We start from the raw sequence: 21,107 nt of genomic DNA, 5'->3' as shown, positions 1-21,107 counted from the left end.
AAGCTTGGTTGAAAGTGGAACAGCTGTGACCCAAACTGGCACTCATTAAGGATGCCAGCACTGCAGACAGCAGCTTTACCTACTATACACAGCTCTGGCTTCTAATAGTCTTCTAAAAAGGTTTCAGAGAAATTAAAGAGAACACTAATTCCAGCCCTCAAGCCCCAGTTAAAAGCAAATTGCAAAATGAAAGACTGGCTGAAATTTCTTTTTTTTTTTAATTTAGTCTGACCCTGTTTCTGTCCTGACAGGACATGCCAAGATTTCTAGCAAAGTTTACTCAAAATGACAATTCTCCTGCATATATTCTATTAAGAGACAAGAATTGCTAATTTGTTATTCTTCCCCCTGCAGACAGATATCAGGATCTCATATGGGCGCATTTTGTCCCAGTGCTCCACTATCCATCTCCGTGCTTTTGGCTGGGAAAGTAGTGGAAGATGGCCCAAAGCCTTGGGATCCTAAGCCCATGTGGGAGACCAGAAGAAGCTCTTGACTCCTAGCTCCAGACTAGCTCAGCTGTGGCCCTCGAGGCTATTTGGGGACTAAATCAGCAGGTGAAAGATCTCTCTCTCTCTCTCTCTCTCTCTCTCTCTCTCTCTCTCTCTCTGTCTCCCTCACTGTCTATAACTCTTGAGTTTCAAGTACAATAATGAATAAAAGGAAGGAAGGAAGGGAGGGAGGGAAGGAGGGAGGGAGAAAAGGAAGAAGAAAGAACTGTCAGCCTTAGCTGAACTAAACAAGCAAGAAGTTATTTTTCTCTTCACTGAGTAAGGCACTAACATTGAACTGAACATTTCAACTCTAAATTCAATTATAATTCTTGAAAGTATTTTTGTTTAATCTTTCCCCGGCTTCCATTATTTTTCAATCTCTCAATATATACTCTATGAAATTCTCAATATATATTCCCTGAAATTCTGCTTCCATTTCATTTGTATAATAGGAAGCCTAAATTAATTAACTCTCCTAGCTCTGATAGCCTAACAACCAGACAGAAACACACACACATACACACATACAGACATATATCCACCGAAGCACAGGGAAGGAAGAAAGAAAGAAGCAAAATAAAAACTGGCAACCTTCACTTCAGGAGGAAAACAGCATGAGCTGCGCATGGACAGGACGGTTTCCTTTTGGAAGATACATGCATCGCATTCTTAGGGAGCAAATGATAAACAGGCCCTAATTACTAAAGTCAAGTAGAGAAATAATTATAATCCCTCCTTTCTGATATCTCTACTTCAACCTCTTTGCAAAGGGAACTTCAAAAAGTTTGTGAAAAAAAAATTAAAAGATACTTCTGATACCAAAAAAAATCTTGAAATCCACAGTTTTTTCATAATATGCACTTTCCATGAACTCCTTGAACACCCCCTCTCGTTGTATGTAACAAAAATTCCTCCAAGGGTCAGAAACCTACACTCCCTGGCAACCACAGCAATCTGAGGTTAGGATCACTGGACAGCATAAATTCTCCAGTCACGTTCATGAAATTCTTGCTTCTTTCCTCCTATTGCAAAAGCATCAAAGCTACTACTTATTAGATTGAAGTTATTATATAACCTACAACTTTCTATATCTATGGCATTAAAACTATAAGCTTGTGAATGTCAGAGGAAATTAAAACATTTGACTAGGATCAACTGAAAACACACTTCACTTCCCCACACTTAGTCCTTCCATAAATGACAAACCAATCTCACCTTGAAAATAAGACTGGCTGGTTTGTTCTGAGTGGGAAAGCACTGAGCTTATAAGCATGATGGACCTCTGTACCAAAACTCAGGCCTCAAAGCATCAACTTTCTTGGGAATCAGTCTATATTCACAGTGAACCGGAAAATAAAGTATTATTTCTACTGCCTGAATCACATAGCTGTACCCACTGTCAGTGGAGACAGAACGGTGGCATATTCTGGCATGAAATCAAAACAAAGCATTATAGCGAATTAAAAAAGAGAAAAAGCTAGTTTGGAATGCCCCATTAGACAAAACAGGGCTCCACAGAGGTATTCTGAAAGACAAGAGACTGGCAAAGGGGCCCACATGGTAGCCTAGCAGCTAAAATCCTCACTTTGCACATGCCAGGATCCCATATGGGCACTGGTTCTAATCCCCCTGGCCCTGCTTCCCATCCAGCTCCCTGCTTGTGGCCTGGGAAAGCAGTCGAGGACGGCCCAACACCTTGGGACCCTGTACTCGAATGTGAGGCACAGAGGAGGTTCCAGGCTCCTGGCTTTGGGTTGTCCAGCACTGGCCGTTGCGGGCAATTGGGGAGTGAATCAATCAATGGAAGATCTTCCTCTCTGTCTCTCCTCCTCTCTGTATATCTGACCTTCCAATAAAAATAAGTAGATCTTTAAAAAAAAAATAACAAAAATAACAAACACACACACACACACAAAAGTGACAAAATAATGGACCCTAAAACAGTATTAAAGCAATAGGAAAGGAAGCTTAAGAGGACCACCACTGTGAATAAAACCAAAGACAAAGAAAGAATGCTATTCCATTTGCCTTACATTTAAGTATTACTGTGACATAATAAAGCACTCATTTCAATTCTAAACACAGTCAAGCTGTAGCTACTGAACCTCAGTACACACAGTAATGAGTCCTATTTTTAAGGGGTAAAATTAGTTCCACCTAAAATTAGTCAGCAACGGTTTATAGAAAGCTTTGTGCAATACTAATTCTTAAAATTTAAAAAACCTGGGGCAGTGCAATGACATAGCAGGTAAAAGCTGCCACCTGCAGCGCCAACATCTCTTACGGACCTTGAATAAAGCCCCAGCTGCTCTACTTCCAACCCAGCTCTCTGCTACCACGTCTGGGAAAGCAGCAGCAGACAGCCCAAATCCTTAGGCTTCTGCACCAACACGGGAGACACAGAAGCTCCCAGCTCCCGGCTCCAGACCAGCCCAGCTCTGGCCACTGTAGCCATTAGGAGAGTGAACTAGTGGATGGAGGATCTGTCATCGCTATCTCTCTGTAACTCTGCCTTTCAAACAAATAAAATAAAATCTTACTTTTCATAAGAGAAACCCAAATTGCTCAAGTGGCAAATTAAATTATAAGGACTGGAAGGATGTGAATATCAGCACAACCAGTGAAAGACCCGGCACAACAGCGTAGTGGTTAAACTTCTCACCTTGCATACGCCGGGATCCAGAATTGGTGCTGGTTCTAATCCTGGCTGCCCTGCTTCCCATCAGCTTCCTGCTTGTGGCCTGGGAAAGCAATCAAGGATGGCCCAAAGCTTTGGGACCCTGCACCTATGTAGGAAACCCAGAAATGGCTTCTGGCTTCGGATTGTCCAGCACCGGCCGTTGCGGCCACTTGGGGAGTGAAATCATCGGATGGAAAATCTTCCTCTCTGTCTTTCCTCTCCCGTCTGTGTATCTAATTTTCCAATAAAAACAAAATGAATCTTTAAAAAAAAAGTCAGTAATGCTTTTTGATGGAATATCTTTCTCTGTCTCTCCTCCTCTCTGTATATCTGACCTTCCAATAAAAATAAACAAATAAACCTAAAAAAAAAAAAAAGAAAACAACAACAACAAAATCATAGATCCAGGGGAAATCAAGGACTTCCAACGAAAAAAAAAAAAAGAAATAGTTGTAGGTCTCACACATCCTGATTTGCCTGCATTGTAGTGTAGCAAACTAACCCTCTACTTGCAACACCAGCAATCTCATATGGGCATCACTTCATGTCCCAGGTGCTCTTCTTCTAACGCAGCTCTCTGATAATGTGCCTGGGAAAGCAGTAGAAGATGTCCCAAGTACTTGGGCTCCTGCACCCATGTGGGAGATTCAGAGAAAATTCCAGGCTCCTGGCTTGAGCCTGGGCAAGACCAGAACGGGAAATCTCAATCTCTTCCCTCTCTCTCTTTCTCTTTGTCCTTTCCAAATAAACAGAACAAAACAAAACAAAACTACCACAAGAGGGCCCAGTACAGTAGCCTAGTTGATAAACTCTTCATGTTGCATGCATCAGGATCCCACATGTGCACCGATTCCTGTTCTGGCTGCTCTACTTCCTTCCAGCTCCCTGCCTGTGGCCTGGAAGAGGGCCCAGAGCCTTGGGACCCTGCACCCACATGGGAGACACGGAAGAAGTTCCTGGCTCCTAGCTTCAGGTTGGCTCAGCTCTGGCCAATGCAGTCATCCGGGGAGTGAACCAGCGGATGGAGGATCTTTTGGTCTGCCTCTCTCTGTAAATCTGCCTTTCAGATTTACAGAACAAAGAAACAAACAAACAAACAAAAAAATAATTCTTAAAAAAAAAAAAACTACAGGGAAAAGGCAACCCATAAAAAGGAAGAAAAATTTGTAAAGCAGGTTTGATAAAGAATTAACTGTCCAAAAAAAAAAAAAAAGAATTAACTGTCATCCAATCAGCAATAAACAACTACATTCAAAATTGGGCCATGGCTTCTGGTGAGCACCTGCTGTGCGTTACGTGCAGGCCCAACAGATGCCTTTAGTTCGTTGAAGGGACCCAGCCACCCAAAAGTGGAGATGTCCTGAGCACTTGCTAACTACAGGAAGAGGGTTTGCCTGTGTTTTCCCAGAAACTGAGTCACAGCCTGTGTGGGTACCTGGACCCCATCCACTGGAGGAAGCCCCTCCAGTAAGACAGCTTAATGACCTCATTCTGAAAGATCATCACCATCAAGGAAACAATGGAGAAGGAAGAGATCAGACCCCTCCCAACACCAGGCGACACAGGGGATTTTAAGAGATTGGGCGCATCAAGCACAACTGTCCCTAACCCTATGATGTATTTGATCAACAACTGAATGATTGATATTCTGACACACTAATAATCTGTGGGAAAGGTTATGCTCTTGTCCCTAGAATTTCCTGATGGATCCTCAAAGCTGTGGGTTTCCCTATGGCTCATCTAACCTCGGAAGTGCAGCAACTCCCTTAAATACAACGCTGCCCCTGGAAAAGATGGAACCCCTAGTGAAACTGCCTCTATAAGAAATTAAAAACTAAATTTGTTTAATATTCCTCTTGTTCCACTACGGTCAGGAGTGCAGAGAAATTATCCACCTTCTTAGAATGTTTGAGGAAGACTTTAAGTATAACTTATTATTTATAGATAACAAATTCTTAACAGCCTTAGACATTAGAAAAACCATAGAAATCTGTGGTGAGACCCAAGAACAACCCTGACATCTTCTTAAAAGGAGGTTGTGTGTACAGAGCAGCAGGGGATCTCAGGCTGGAGCAGGAGGATAAGAGGTCTGTATTCTAGTCCCGGAGACTCCAGGAGGCCTCCCAAGTGCTTTCGCAGACCAGGTCACCATAGTTGCAGGTAGGCAAGGGAGCTGAGACAAAGTGTTTCAGGAGGGGAAACCTAAGGGTACGTCTGAGTCAGCCAAGGCACCAGCCCATGTGGGAGACCTGGGCTGTGCTAAATAGCATCATCCACTGCCCACAGGCACACACAAAATCTGGGGCTATAATACCCACCCGCAAGTGTCATAGCAGGGAGCAGGCCACGTAAAGCTGGACTGCAGCATCCATCAATTCATATGAGACATGGGGCTGGGACAGAACTGACTAGGCAGCTGCATACACCAGTATGTACACTGGCTGGTGCAGGTGGAATAATGATCCAGACCCTGAACTGGTCAACACACACCAAGAGTCAAGTATGAGATCACCCCAGGTGAGCTTTCTTGGGGCATTCAACAACTAGATGGCTGGACTCAAACCATGGCCAGAGAGAAAATCACAATATATACAGTACAACCTTGGAGTGCATGTATTGGGACTGGGTACCCTCAGCTGCTGATGCCTGTGCAGAGGACAGCATGTCCAGATACACATGGAGGACATGAAAGCCAGCTTATCTAGGCCAGCAGAGGACATCTACTGCCTCACCAGAGGGTGGAAAGCAGAACAGGTTGGACAATTCTCCTGGCCAAGCTCTACAGCGTGTTTCTGGGTCTGTGGACACACTAAGATGGACTTTGTCAATCAACAAACCTTGGAAAAATTTTCTCAACCCTGATGCAACAAAACCAACAACTTCTCAGAACTATCAAAACCACACAAGTAACACCATCAGAACACTCTATCCAAATCCAGGTCTCTAAGGCATCATTAAATGACCACCCCTATCCTCAGGTGCCAATGTAGTAGCAAGTACAGGCTGCTCCCTCCCCTTCCTCTCAAGAAGACAGGAGAAAAAACTGGAACACCTGTCCTATCCACTTTCCTCCATATCTAACTCTCCCCACCCTAATCAGAGGCTCACATGGGCTGCATCCCTCTCAACTATGTAAACGATATTAAAAGGAAAACAGAAATTTTAAAATATATTTTTAAAATAGGAAAACTGGATATAATGATATAAAGATGTGCTATAGTATACATCTTTACTCCCACATAAAAGGAATCCTCCTATCCCCTGACACTATGATACTAGATTTTCTACCCTTGCCTATAACTACAGTGCCATGACACACTTAAATAGCAGAATGTTAAACCTGTAACTGTTACTAAAGGACTGTACTACCATAATAATATAAGGGAAAATGGTGGGAGAAGAAAATGAAGAGGGAGAAAGGGGAGGGAAAGAGAGGAGTCCCTGTTATCATGAAACATAATAACAACTGAATGTTTAAACACAGTATTAAAGAATAAATCAGATAGAATTCAATCAGCCTTCAAGTCATATTGAGTTAATTTTTCTGGTTTTAAGTAAAATTTCAGAAATAAGATAAGGTTACATAAAGCAAACATTATACAAATGAGGTAAAAACAACCATTGCTTTTGTCTTGGGATCTGTAAATAAATAAATTTATCATTATATGTACCTCTTTGCAACATGTTAAATGCAAGAATACCTCTGTGTGTACAATACGGTTTTCATAATTTACCACTTACCTATAGTAGCGTGACTGTAAGTAGGTGGAGCACACAGCTTTGGAAACATGACTAGCAGAACCAAAGTCAATGACCTTCACTCGGTAGGGTTGGCGAACTGGATCAACCAGCATTATGTTTTCAGGTTTAAGGTCAGCATGAATCAAACCAAGGCTCTTGAGTTTCATCAAGGCTGTGGCCACCTGCTGCAAGATTGGCCTGATATACTTGAGTGGCAGTGGGCTAAACTTGTTCTGCTTAAGAAAATCATACAAGTTCTGCTCCAACATCTCAAAAACAAGGCAGGTATGATTCTTGTGTTGAAAGCACTCATAAGAACGGACAAAATTATACTCGTCAGCATTTTCACTGCTTAACCGGGAAAGAATGCTCACTTCAATCTGCCCTTGTCTGGCATAGGAGGGGTGGTTCTTCAAGATTTTAATCGCCACAATTTCCTTTGTGCTCCGTTTCCAGCATTTTGCTACCTGTCCAAAGGTTCCACGGCCCAGGAACTCCAAGACTTCATAGCTGTTGGTCATAGAGCAAAGGATCTCATGCTGGACCAGCTGGTAATCCCCTTCTCCGCTTGAACTGCTGCTTTTTGTGGTCACCGTGGTGGTCGTGGCAGCAGCACCCACCACAGTCCTGTTTTGCAGCATGAGAGGGGGATGTTCTTCTATGATCTGCACACTACCGTTGCTATCAACTTCCTCACTTTTTCTTTTCAATCCACATTTTTGATAGGGTTCGAGCAAAGTCACGTTGCTTCTGTGAGTCAGGGTCTGGCTGCTCTGGAAGGTTGATGTAGCAGCACTAGCTGAGCTATCAGCAGCTGTTACAACAATGTGCTCCACTGCAGGGGCTGGAAGCAAGAGACCCTGGTCGTAAGCAGGGATGTTGAAATTTGCTACCTGCTGAGAAGAGTTGGCTTGTCCTTGTGTGGCTGGGAGGGTTTTGCTGTGGGTATAGTATTTGTCGTTGCTGCTCTGTCCTGAAACATCCCAGCCAGAGGGCTCTATTTTCAGTTTCTTCGCACTGCAGAAGGCACTCGACGACACTGATGGGGGGGAAAACACCTGCAGCTGTGATGCCATACCTACAACCAAGGAAGGGAAGAATGAAACCACAAGGGTAAGTAAGCGACCCCATCAAAAAGTTGTAGTTGATAAAAGAAACATGTAGTAACGTTCCCCTCCTATTAGAGGCTAATTCAATCCTAGTCCACATTCAGAAAAGTGAAACCTTCCACTCTAGTCAGTCCTACATGAAATAGTGCTCAGCTCTGCCTAACAAATTTTAAAAGCATCCTCCATAAACTGACCAAAACAAAGTAACCAGGATGCTGAGAAAGATGGAGGGCATCTTCTGAAGATCCAAGAAAGTTAGAAAAGTACAGGCAAAAGGAGGGAAACCAGTCCAGCTTTTTGCCCGAGTATTCCACAGCCACCTCAAGCTCCATAAAGCCCCAAACAAAACAAAAACAATTTTTTTCAGGATAAAATCCAAACATGTAACGTAGCACCCAAGCTACTTCACACTTACATTCTCCATTCTCAATCATCTGACCCTCAGGACTCGGGGTTCTAAAGGAATCCCTAACCCCTTCTTCCACGCATCCCCCCTCTCAAGTCCCCAGGATTAGTCAGTCATCTTCAAGACACTAAAATCTGTCTAATCCACACTTTTCTCTTTAGAAATCCAAACCCTACATTCAAATGCATACTTAATACTGCAACCTGAATGTCTTAGATAATACAAATTTAGCATCTCCAAATTTAAATTTATGGGTTTCTGTGTCAATTATGAGATGTCACTAAATACCCAACAGCTCAAGTGAAAAATCAGGGAAGCAACGAGCCCGAGACTCCTCATGTATGCACTGGTGACACAACAACCTATCTCACATGAGTTTTCTGAGCATTAATATGTGTGAAGTGGCAGTGTCTGCCACACATTCATTACCCTGACTCACTCCTCCACATCTATATCTAGTTAGTCCTATCACCTAAGCATATTTCAAACCAGCTATTTTTCTCAATCCCTTCCGGTAACACATCCCAGTCCAAAACTGAAAACACATGCTTTTAAACTGCACAAATCAATTAGCTGTTCTCTCTCCTTAACCATCTCTTTCCTCTTCCCCACGATTTTTCTTTGCTTTAGTGATAAAGCCCCAAACCCTCACCCTGTATTAAAAAGTCTCCAAAAACCTGCTTGCTGGCATCCAATATTCTCCAGGCTGAATTCTCTATTCCAGCCACATTAACCTCAATCATCTTACCTCCAAAAGCTCAGAACGTGTTGAAAAACTGTTCCCCCAACACTTGTGTTGTACATACACACATATACTCCCATCAATTACCCTCTCAAGTACTCCCATAGCACCCATGAAGTCCCCCGTAACTTGATATTCTTTATTTAATGTCACAATCCTTGCTACACTTGAAATTCCTTGAGGACAGAGCTATCTCATCTTCACTAAAATCTTCACAGCAATACGGAGTAGGCACTGCTGTTATGATCTGACAGGATTTGTTTCCTCAAATGCATGCAGATGCTTAAATCCCAAAGTCTTACAATAAGTCAGCAGATCAATGTTGATGCTTGATGGATTGGAGTGGGCTTGATCCAATCATGGACTTTTAGGGTAAGGTCTTCAGGGCTGGACAGGTGGCTAGGGAAGGGCCCTCTGTGGGAAAGGCCCCACAGAGATAAGATAAAAGAAAGCTTCCTGGCTCACCACGTGACTCTCTTGCTACCACCCTTGACAGCCCAGTCTTGATCAGTGAACCTTCAAAACTGTAAGCTGAAATAAATCTCTTTCCTTTCAGACATTTGGAAGTAACTAACACATGTGGAAAAAGCCTTGATCCCTGTCTACAAATATCATTATCTACCAAAAACCCTCTAACAATCCAAATAAAATTACAGTATTTCCAAATGCTTTTCTGTTTTTTTATATCTTGTTTCTTATATGTGATTCTTGAGATACTGACAGAAAACACCACTCCTGTCCATATAGTAGTTTTACTAGCCATAAGACAAACATACACAATTAAAAAGCAATGAAATGTGACAAAGGACATTACAAAACATAAAAAAAAAAAGTGTGGGAACCAGCACTGTAGCTGCATTTTTGACACCAGCACCCTGTCAGCTCCAGTTTATGTCCACAGCTCCACTTCCAATCCAGCTCCCTGGTAATGACCCAGAAAAGCAGAAGATGGGCCAAGTGCTATGGTCCCTACCACTCACAGGGGAGACCCAGAGGAAGCTCCTAGTTTCAGCCTGGCTCAGCCCTGGCCATTGTGGTCACTTGGGAGAGTGAACCAAGTAGCTCTTTTACCAAATTTACATACTAAAATATATGCAAAAAAATACATGCAAAAATACTTCCTGTCGTTTTAAAACTATAACAAACTGGGGCCATTGTTGTGGTGTAGCTTGTTAAGCAGCCATCTACAAAGCCTGCGTCCAGTATGGGCCAGACCAGAGTCCCAGCTTCTCCACTTTTAATCCAACTCCCTACTGATGTGCCTGGGAATCAGTAGAAGATGGTCCAAGAACTTGGGTACTTGGGTCCCTGAATCCACCTAAATAAAACTCCTGGCTTCAGCCAGGCCCATCCCGAGTCATTGTGGCCATCTGAAGACAAAGGATCCAAAATCTGTCTTTCCCTGTTTCTGCAACTCACCCTTTCTGATACATGAATCAATCTTTTGTTTTCACCAAGCTGTTGAACAAAAGGAAGCAAATTTCCTAAATTTATTTTCCATATCTGTTGAGAATTTTAACAAAATTCTATCAAAATTCATAAATACCAAACTATTCACTGAAAGAATATGAAATGTAAAATGTGTAATTTGCAAGAACTATTTAGGAATAAGGTGTCATGGAGCTGTAATACTGCAAAGAACTCATGAAATGTAATCTCAAGATTTAAAAATTACATTCATAATTATGCTCTCTGGGTCACATGGATTAAGCTGCTACTTGCCACCTGTGATAGCAGCATCCCACTCAGAATTCCAGTTTTGATTTCAGCTGCTCGGTTTCTTTCCAGCGTCCTGCTAACACATGGAAAAGCAACAGAAGACGCCCTGAGTACTAGGGTACCTGCTACCCACATGTGAGATATGGATGGAATTCCAAGTTCTTGGCTTCAGTCTGTTGCAGCATTTTGGGGAGCACATCAGTGAGTGGAAGCTCCCTTTCTTATCCCTGTGGAATTCCAATGTCACAGACCACAGCTTTACATTCTACGTAAAATTCAGACCCTAAATGTTTTAAAAACTAAAATATTACATTTATGGGCCTGGTGCAGTGGCCCAGCAGCTAAAGTCCTCGTCTTGAATGTGCCAGGATCTCAAACGGGCGCCAGTTCTAATCCCAGCAGCTCCACTTCCCACCCAGCTCCTTGCTTGTGGCCTGGGACAGCAGTTGAGGACGGCGCAAAGCCTTGGGACCCTGCACCTGCATGGGAGACGAGGAGGCAGTTCCTGGCTCCTGGCTCCAGATCGGCACAGCTCTGGCAGTTGCAGTCGCTTAGGGAGGAAATCATCAGACAGATTCTCTTTCTCTGTCTCTCCTCCTCTCTGGATATCTGACTTTGCAATAAATAAGTCTTTTTTAAAAAATGCCCATCTGAAAAAAAATTAAAATTCTGCATTAACAGAGGATTGTCATTGCAAACTTTTTACCCAATAACCAAAACATAATAGATTTTAAATTTTCATTCTTGGCACTACAAAAAGCACTAAATTGTAGAATATTCTTCAGAATATTTTACTACACAAATGAATACATGCTTCTCTGAAAAATGTTAAAAACTTAATTCAATTGAAAGAAAAGAACAATCCAAAATTTCACTGACTTTTCTCATGGTAAAAGATCACAAAGATATTTTTATAACCCAACCCTGATTGTGATTTCAACTAACAAAGAAAAAAGAAAATACAGAATCAAAATGTCAAAAAGCAACAGATTCTTACTATATTCATTCTGAAACTCAACTCAAAAGTAGTATCTAGACACAGTATAACACTATAATCCACAAAATCTTATTTTGGCAAAGAAAGAAATTCTCTTCCTCAAAAATCTCACAAACAAAAACACAGGACAGAAATAACATGTGTGCAAAACTGCTTATGTGTAAGATTCAGTTAAGACTATCACAAATATTTTCAATCCACATGAGAATATCTCCCAATAAGCTACAATTTATGACTTCCTGAAAATGTTGAGCCTCTTAACTTCGCAATGAACAGTCTCTTCCTTCAAACTCAACTTTCCAAGGACGTGACATTATCAATATAATGATAAATTTGCATTCTGCCTTAAACTAACTCTCAAACCAGAACTAAAAAACAGAAAATTATTAGTACTTACACTTATTTCTAAAAAGAGAGCTGAGTCTTGCTAGACCAAGGTTTTCAAAAAATAATCAAATTTAACAGCCTTCCAAGCCCCTGCCATTGTCACATTACACACTGGGGGACCTTTGGGTTTATAGTCATACTACACAATATCCAAGCATCATTACCTTCAGTGGACAGCTGGGTGTGACAATCAAGGTAATCATTTCTCAATGTTTCACCATTAGACCTCAGTGACTTCCATATTTTCCTCAATACAACAATAAGAAGTTTTTGTTGTTTAGTTCAGTGCCACATTTGCATCTTGAATACAATTTAACAACTGGTGATCCAAATAAACTCAAATCAGTACTGGATATTGGTTTCTTCCTCAAATACTTGCTCCCAGCTGATAGGTACACAGGTGTATACACAGATATAGTTTTTTATAATAGATTATTTATTTTTATACAAAGTCAGATATACAGAGAGGAGGAGAGACAGAAAAGAAGATCTTCCATCTGATTCACGCCCCAAGTGATCACAATGGCCGGTGCTGTGCCGATCCGATGTCAGAAGCCAGGAGCTCTTCCAGGTCTCCCAAGTGAGTGCGCAGGGTCCCAAGGCTTTGGGCTGTCCTTGATTGCTTTCCCAGACCACAAGAAGGGAGCTGGATGGGAAGCAGGGCCAGGGGGATTAGAACCAGTGCCCATATGGGATCCCAGTGCTTTCAAGTTTCAAGGCCAGGACTTTAGCTGCTAGGCCACCATGCCAGGCCCCAGATATACTTCTAAAAATCTGTGGGAAACACAGAAGAGGCAGGCATTGTGGTGCATTAGGTTATGCCACTGCCTGCAGCACCAGCACCCCACATTACACTGATCTAAGTGTCAGTCCCTCTGCTCCGATCCAGCTTAGGCTGACAGGCCTGGGAAGGCAGAGGAAAATGACAACTTCCTGAGCCGCTGCTTAGGGGAGAGACCAGAGTGGAGCTGCTGACCCAGACCTGGCTGTTACAGCCACTGGGGAAGCAAACCAGTAGACAGAAAGTCACTCTCTCAATCTCTCCCACTCTCTATTGCTCTGCCTTTCAAATAAACAAATAAAAAGAATTTTTCTAAAAGTTTGCTTTGGAACAAAAAATAAAATTTGAAACCCATGTATAGTTCTTTAATTACATAAAATTTTCACGGACTTTCTGAAAATTCTATCACGGCCTTGTAAATATATGAATATTCTTACATTAGATAAAAAGTAAGAGTACATTTTAGAAAAATAAAGCATGATTGGTGTGGAAAAAAATTCCTCCACCAGAACACCTAAATATCTCTCTACAGTTCTACTTACTTAAATAGCCTGCCTGGCTTTCCCAAGTTGTATTCTTACGTCCCTTGCTAAGTCCTACTCTCCAAATTATTCCCCACCTTTACCTGTCACTTTGAAAACATTAATCTTACACACACCATGCTTCAAACCTACGACTAAAGCCCCAAAGCTCTAATTTGCATCAGCAGGCCTAGTGTGGTCCTGCTTCATCTGGGCTTCTCCCCCACAATCCCTTCCAGGACAGAACCCCATAGGCTGCCTTTCTTCCTGGCCTCCATTCTCTAGAAACAGTGCCCCCCCCAAAACTTCATTTTCCCCTCCTGGCCTTCTTTTCCTAACTTCTATTCGTACTCTCCCTCATGTATCCACTTAGTTCATTTGTTCCATGTGGCAGAGGCTTTCAATTTTTTATCAATATCTACTCTCCCCTTCATCTCACACATGGCTAAATCATGTTCTCCCATCCCCCTCACCAATGGGGTGCCTTTTTTATGTTCCCTTCTACCTGCAGGTACCCCTGGAGACCCAACCTCCTTCCACTGCGAGACAGTACCTAAGGGATCGGAAGAATGTGGATCCCAGAACAGTCCTGCAGAGCACAGAAGCCTGCCAACCTACAATATACCCTCCCACATATCCACACATGAGTATACTCTTCAACCCCTTCATTTTAAAGGAGGTCCTCTGGTAAAGGTTCCCGTAACACTCAACTACTTCTTTGCACTTACCGCACTTGTACATGCTTGTCATGTATTCATTTAACAAGCATTTTGAGCAGCTACTATTTCTGCCATGAACTATTCTAGACACAAGAGATAATAACAGTGTTCAGATGGACAAGATATCTTATCTCCTGGAGTCTACATTCTACTTGAAACACATACATACAAAACCAAGAAAATAGTAGTTAGTAAGTGCTATGAGGTAAGCAAAACACAATGACATGGTAAGGAGGGAAGGTCTTGTAACAAGGTGGTGGCATTTAAGCTGAAACGTAATTGACAAAAAAGCCATTTCTGTGAAAAAGAATAATACAAATACCAGACCATTCTTGGCCCCACTGGAAGAAGAAACCCATGTGGATGGAGTGAAGCAATGGAGAGAGTAGCAGTCTGCTGCGCCCCCAGAAGAGGGCGAGGGCCAGATCACAGGCCAGTCTGTGGGCCACTCTGGACTGTCTGACCACTGATGCTCACTCAAAACGTCTGCACGGCAGGAGCCACAAGGACAATCCACAGCGGCCAAGCGGGTGTCGGGCTGTTTTTTGATCCCTAGCATCTATTACAATGGCTGGCATACAGTATATGCCAAATGTCTGCTAGAATGAGTGATCAGAAAATGAACATTACCTCTCCATAGATAAATCTGAGAGGACCTCAGAAGCCTTTCTGACTAATTAGAGAAATGTTCACATGAAGATGTAAATGATGGTCTCTTGTCTATAAGTGTCCTATATATAATAATACAAGTGAAAAAGTAAGCTGGAAACCTCACAGCACCATTTGAATCAAAATTCCCCACCCCCTTTCCTGTGGTATTTCCTTCCTTCATATGGAACTTATGACAAGCCAGTTCCCCAACTTGTATTGCAATAATAGGATGTAGAATAGAGGATACCAGTGGAGTAACTCCACAATTCTATGTAATGTCCACCCTTCTAAGCCAATTTCTAGCATTTTAGCAAACTAAGGGATAATCTCCTTCTAGTCAGGATGTTTTCTGCTAAATCCCAATAGTTGTCTTAGATTTGGAATGATAACTATAGCAACAGAACAAGTAGGTCCTTTGTGTTCAGCAAAAGGGAACTGCTGCAGTACATGGACAGGACAGTCAATAAAGTTCAGAATAAAGAGGAACATACCTCAAAGAGTTTCGAGTGTCTATAGGAAACCCCAGAGTGAAAGAAATCTATTTCCTAGGGAATCATGAACTGTGAGATTATCTTTTTTTTTTCAGGAGGGTCCTGGCTAGAGCAGACAGCAAAGGTCAAAAGGAAGCGGGGAGTGGAAGGTAGAAGAGGCTGCTTAGGAGGACAAGGTGACCTGTGCCAGGATGCCAAGGGATGCAGAAAAATGAGAAAGTGATGAAAACTGTAGAGTAGAAAACATTGGCAAAAAAAAAACAAAATTATATATACACAGGGACTCCAACAGCTTACAAGCAACCTTAAAAGATTCCTTCTGGGCCCGGCGCAGTGGCGCAGTGGTTAAGGTCCTCGCCTTGCACGCCCTGGATCCCATATGGGCGCCAGTTCTAATCCCGGCAGCCCCGCTTCCCTTCCAGCTCCCTGTCTGTGGCCCGGGTAAGCAATCGAGGACGGCCCAAAGCTTTGGGACCCTGCACCCGTGTGGGAGACCCGGAAGAGGCTCCTGGCTTCGGATTGGCACAGCATCGGCCGTTGCGCTCACTTGGGGAGTGAATCATCGGACGGAAGATCTTCCTCTCTGTCTCTCCTCTCTGTATATCCGCCTTTCCAATAAAAATAATAAATCTTAAAAAAAAAAAAAAGATTCCTTCTCAACTTTCCTAATTCCAAGATGAGAAGAAGAAATCCAAAAAGGCAAGACAAGTTTTACAAAGTTAATGAACAGCCAGACTGGCAAAGAATTCAGGTCTTCTGGTTGGTTTTCATTGAACACTCTGGGAAAGCCCAGTCCCAGGTACTTTAAAGATCCAAAAGAACGACAATGACATTTCCCTACGTTGCAAAATCATGGAAAGATGAAGCGATATGACCAAAAATTAAAAAAGTAAGTTATTTCAAAATGCCAAATTATACACTAAAGAAATATACTAACCATTTCGGATCTGGGCTTCAACAACTAAAACAAAAAAACAAGTAACAAAAAAACAGAACTAAAAAAGCAAATCAGTGATTGTTGAAGTGGTACTTGAAAGCAAATGATCTTGATGACATGCTCAGAACAGCATGAAATGTAAGAAAAAACAGGCAAAGGGCTAATAATAGTAAGTCCTAAAAAAAAGACCTAAAAATATATAGATTGCTGTCATACAGTTATGAAAAGGAAAAAATAAAAGGGCAGATGGCAGATTAAGCAGCTCACATTTGCAAAATAACTTCAAATTATACAAGAACCAGTTAGAACCAATAAGCTGCACAAGTTCCAAATTCAAAAAAGTTTGGTTCACTGTTTTTTTGTTTTCAAACCAACAAACCACTGATGGAGCTGTGATTATATAAATAAAACCCCAGAATGAAAGAATTCTATTTCCTAAGGAATTGTGAACTTTGAGATTATCTTCTTTTTTTTTCTTTTAGGAGGGCACTTTCATTTGGCTTAAAATCCCAAGTTAGCAATCAACTAGCTCTTAAAAACACACACACACTACAGTCCTGTTCAGAGACAGGACAAGCTATTGGTGCAGAGTGAAGACACTGCCTGAAGACCTGACTGCCAACCTCAGCCAGCACACTGAGCGGCTCTCACCATCTTACTGGCTTGGCTGCCCCCTTCGCACCATCCAACCACAACTACATGCAAACATCCTTTGGGTCAAGAATAGTATCTTCAACAATACCTCCATCTCACCAACACTACATACTAAAGAACCTGAAGATAATGAGAGGCCCACCTGTGGTGCAGGGGGCAGCCTCTCTGCAAACTGGCATCTCTTTCAGGCGCCAGTTCCCAGCTTGCGGCACTTCCCATTCAGCTCCCTGCTCATGCCCCTTGAGTGCCGCAGACATTAGGGGAGTGAACCAGCAGACAAAAGATGGATCTATCCCTCTCTGTAACAGTGCCTTTCAAATAAGTAAATATACACACACATATAAAGAGATGTGAAGCTACGAAATCAACTGAATGGTAATGATTAGGTTAAAATACTTGTCAGGGTGTTTTGTTTTGTTTTGTTTTGTTTTGTTTTGCTTTGTTTTGTTTTGCTGAAAGCTTTTAGCATCCATATGAAAACAAAATTTAAAATGCTGGTAATGGTTTGCATTCTCTATAATCTCACACACATACACAACTACAGACCAAGAATCAAAAATAGCTTTACACAAACAAGAGCGAAATTGTAGGTTCTGCTAAGGGCATCAGCCACTTAATTGAACCCTGCTTCATCAAGAACAGGAAAGCACGCTGCTGTTTTCATTAACAGCGCCTAAGAAACAAATGAGATAAACGGCAGAGCCCGCACCACAGTCCACAGAGGAAAACTCAGGTTTGAGGCAGTACTTGAGATGCCAAGGGCGAGCATCTAAGGCATCCTCAAAACGTGTCTAACAACTGCCTCGGGGTTCAGTGGAGTTGAGATTTATAGAAACTCTGAGTCGCCCCTGCCTCCTCCGTTGCCGCCGCCCCCCCTCCACACACACACCCTCATTCTCCACCCCAAACAGGAAAGAAAACGCGCCCAGCATAAACACAGGCCATTGCTCAAGGCTCGTCACCACAACAAACTGGAGTTAGACCAGCGCTCCCGGGAGACGGAGCCCCAGGTCTTGGTTGCTAGGCACAAAAACGGACTCTTCCCCGCAAACCCGGGAACGCTGCGAGCTGGAACCACGAGCTCTGCTTGTTTTCCCATCTTCTCTTTGGCGGGGGAAGTCGCAACAGGCAAGCCAAACTTTCCCCCTCCCTTGAAAACAGATCTGGAGATGTGCCCTGCACGGGTGCACGTTAGAGGGGGCTGGTCCCGCGGTGGGCTCCCACCGGCGCTAACAAGTTACAAACCTAACCAGCACCCCGCAGAAGAGAACAGCAAAGCAAAGCTTCCACACCCACCCCGGTCTCCCCCAAGCACCGGGAGCCCCCCTCAAAGCCGCGCGCTGAGCCGCGCGGAGAAACGCACACGCACAAGCCACACACCGGGAACCTGCCGCGGCAGCCGGGTCAGACGGGTCCAGCCCCCCGAAAACAGCCCCCGAGCCTGCGCTCCCCCGGGGGGTCCCCGGCCGGCACCCGGAGCAGGCGCCCCCCGAAGGCCGGGCGTTCCAGCTGGAGCCCGCGGGGAGACCCGGCCCCGCCTCGGGGCGCGCTCCGAGGAAGGAGGTCGGCGCCCGCCGCAGCCCCCGTCCCGTCCGCCCCGACTCACCGCCGGTGTGTGTGGTTCTCAGCCGCGAGCTGGGGCTGCCGTGGGGAGGCGGCGGACGAGACGCGATCCGGGGCCCCGCTGCCGGCTCATCCTCGTATCCCCCCGCGCGAACCGGCCCGGGCCTCGACCCCCGCTGCCCGGAGCCGTCCCGGCGCCCGTCCTCAGCCTCCCGCCCGCCCCGCCAGCCGGCCCCTTCCCGCCGCCACCGCCGCCGCCGCTCGCGCGCTCCCGCCTCGGCCTCCCGCTGCCGTCCGGGGCCGCCGCCGGGCCCCTCACTCGGCTGCCGCCGTTGTCGCCAGACTCGACCAGAGGAGCGCCGAGCGGCCGCCTCTCTCCGGCCAGCTCCGCCTCGCCGGAACTGCTCGCCCGCCGGGCGCCATGACACTTACTGAGGCGGAAGTGAGGAGGTGGAGTTGCGCTTCTAGAACGGCTGCATAGTCTTAACGGCGCTGGGAGTGGGTGGGCCTCCGTGGGGAGCCAGGGTGGAACGCGACCCGGGGACTGACTCCCCACCCCTCCGCAAGGCAGGCCCCGCAGTGATTTTAAAGATGCCTGGGAGCGGTAGGGAGGGAGGGATCGGGCTGCAAAATGTCATCCCAGCCAATGTGACATCACCACCTAATATGACTCCCCGGAGCTCCGGGGACGCAGTCGTGCCTACCTACCGGGGAAGGACTTCACTGCGGTTCAGACCTTAAAGTGTCGTTGTCATCTAGACATTCCAGCAGTGTGACATCTGTGGACTGGTCCCAGAGGCCTCCCGGTTCGTAAGGAGCCACTTATGGAGAGGGAGTATCAAACATTGCATATGTTGGGGTGGAAACCCATCCTTCCAAACATTCTGTGAGTTCATGTTCACATTCTCTTGCTGGGGACTGGGTATTGAAACAACAAAAGACGTTAGACACAGCATTCTGAGAAATGGACATTAAGTGAAAACGAAGTAATTGCCATCCCCAAGCATGGTGAAATGCTGTAAGGTTTCAGATCTACGCCTACTGTGTCATACGGTCTGATTCTTGAATTGGGTTGGGCTTTTAAGGAGGCTGGTATAATCTGTTCACTGTTTTATCCCACAAGTGCTAGAGGCAACAACCAGCTGAGTCCTAGAAAGTCACTGGCCCCACGGCAATGGCTCAGTGAGCTCATCCAATATATGCAGCAGTTCGAGTCCCATTGCTCCGTTTCCCATCCAGCTTCCTGCTTGAGGCCTGGGAAAGCAGTGGTGACCCAAAGTCCTTTAGATCCTACAGACCTGTGTGGACCTGGGAGAAACTCCTGGATCCTGTCTTCAGATCGGTCAGCTCCCTTGGGGACTTTCTGTCCCTTCTCTTTGTAACTCTCCTTTTGTAATAAAAAATAAATCTTATGTCCCAGCTACCGGTGACATTCACACATCCCTGGCCAAGTAGTTTCTCAGAGATCTCACGTTTTCAACCATGATCACTTTCAACTCCTGTATCTCCTCACCAAAAAAAAAAAAAAGAAAGAAAAAAAAGAAAAGAAAAGAAAAGAAAGAAAGAAAGAGAAAATTTTTGTCAAAGGCGCTCAAGTACCTTTTAAGGGAAGCCACTTGAGTCCCTGGCTTAACACTGGGAGAAGTTCCATTTCACTGGGAACAGGGACACACATTTCCCTAGAGGACATGGGTTAGTAAGTGATCAGTCCCATGGGGTGGTTTTTGTTTGCTTATTTTCATAGACTTACATAGAAACATCCTTCTTGCTGTTTAGAGAACATAAAGTCCCCACATTGGGCTGACATGGGAAACATCAAGACATGAAGAGGGACTTGAATGTGCCTGCCTCATGAGCCAGAGAGAAGACAGAAAACTTGAGGTCTTGAACACAAGCCACGTTCAAACTGCCATGCCTTGGCTCATCATGACTCTAAGCAATACTCCTCATCCCCTACTCTCCCAAGCCATGTCCCTCTGCACTTTCCCAACATACCTGAAATGTGACTTCTTGGAAACCATCCCTGATGGACTCAAGTGGACTTCTTATGTCATCATCCTCTGACCCTTCACTGGTGCCTGATGGATTTATGCTTGCTTATTGATCTCTATTTTTATTGCTCTCAGGTCATTTCCTCAGTCTCTCCAGTGCACAGGGAGCTGTTTAAACTCTAATTTTTTTTTCCCTTCTAATAAAAATTCAGTGAACTCCTGTGTGCCTGCTCTGTATAACACTCTCCTAGATACTGTACCAAAAGCAAGATGAATAAGATGGTCTTTGTCCCTCAGGGAACTTTCACTCTAGTGATACAAATAATGCATGCAGACCTGAAAGACTTGAAGGAAACATCAGAGAAGGTGATACTTGAAGAGAACATCAAAGAACTTTCATAATGAGAGGTCACTTTCCATTCAGCTAATATTCAACAAGCATCTTGTGTGTACAGGAACTTTGTTAGAAAACAAAGATTCCATGACCAAAAAAGCCAAAATAAATAGACACACACACACAAAAA

General features: G+C 44.1%; 1 protein-coding gene and 1 long non-coding RNA gene across 12 annotated transcripts in view; one reads left to right on the top strand and one right to left on the bottom strand.

Annotated features, from left to right (window-relative positions):
* The window catches only part of HIPK1 (homeodomain interacting protein kinase 1), a 53,355-nt gene extending 34,250 nt beyond the window's left edge, over nt 1-19,105 (bottom strand). For 9 of the 11 annotated variants that reach the window (XM_040999323.1, XM_040999331.1, XM_040999327.1 and 6 more), the window contains exons 1-2: nt 18,636-18,813; nt 6,916-7,993 (exon numbers count right to left, since the gene is read on the bottom strand). In XM_040999323.1, the coding sequence (XP_040855257.1) occupies nt 6,916-7,991 (1,076 nt within the window). In that variant the 5' untranslated portion in view covers nt 7,992-7,993; nt 18,636-18,813. Of the gene's footprint in view, nt 1-6,915; nt 7,994-18,635; nt 18,817-19,024 lie in introns of those variants that run through there. The other 2 variants (XM_040999325.1, XM_040999328.1) reach the window with 2 other exon arrangements.
* A 31-nt stretch (nt 19,106-19,136) lies between these two features.
* Nucleotides 19,137-20,803, top strand: LOC121168856. The gene is made up of 2 exons (XR_005885759.1): nt 19,137-19,398; nt 20,369-20,803. It is a non-coding gene; the product is annotated as an uncharacterized LOC121168856 (long non-coding RNA).
* The last annotated feature ends 304 nt before the right edge of the window (nt 20,804-21,107 follow it).

Source organism: Ochotona curzoniae, unplaced genomic scaffold (genome assembly GCF_017591425.1).
Source record: "Ochotona curzoniae isolate NIBS_2020 unplaced genomic scaffold, NIBS_Ocur_1.0 scaffold_1037, whole genome shotgun sequence".
In the NCBI taxonomy this organism is placed as follows: Eukaryota; Metazoa; Chordata; class Mammalia; order Lagomorpha; family Ochotonidae; genus Ochotona; species Ochotona curzoniae.
Note: the sequence above shows the minus strand (reverse complement) of the source record. Positions and strands in the feature narration are given on the sequence as shown.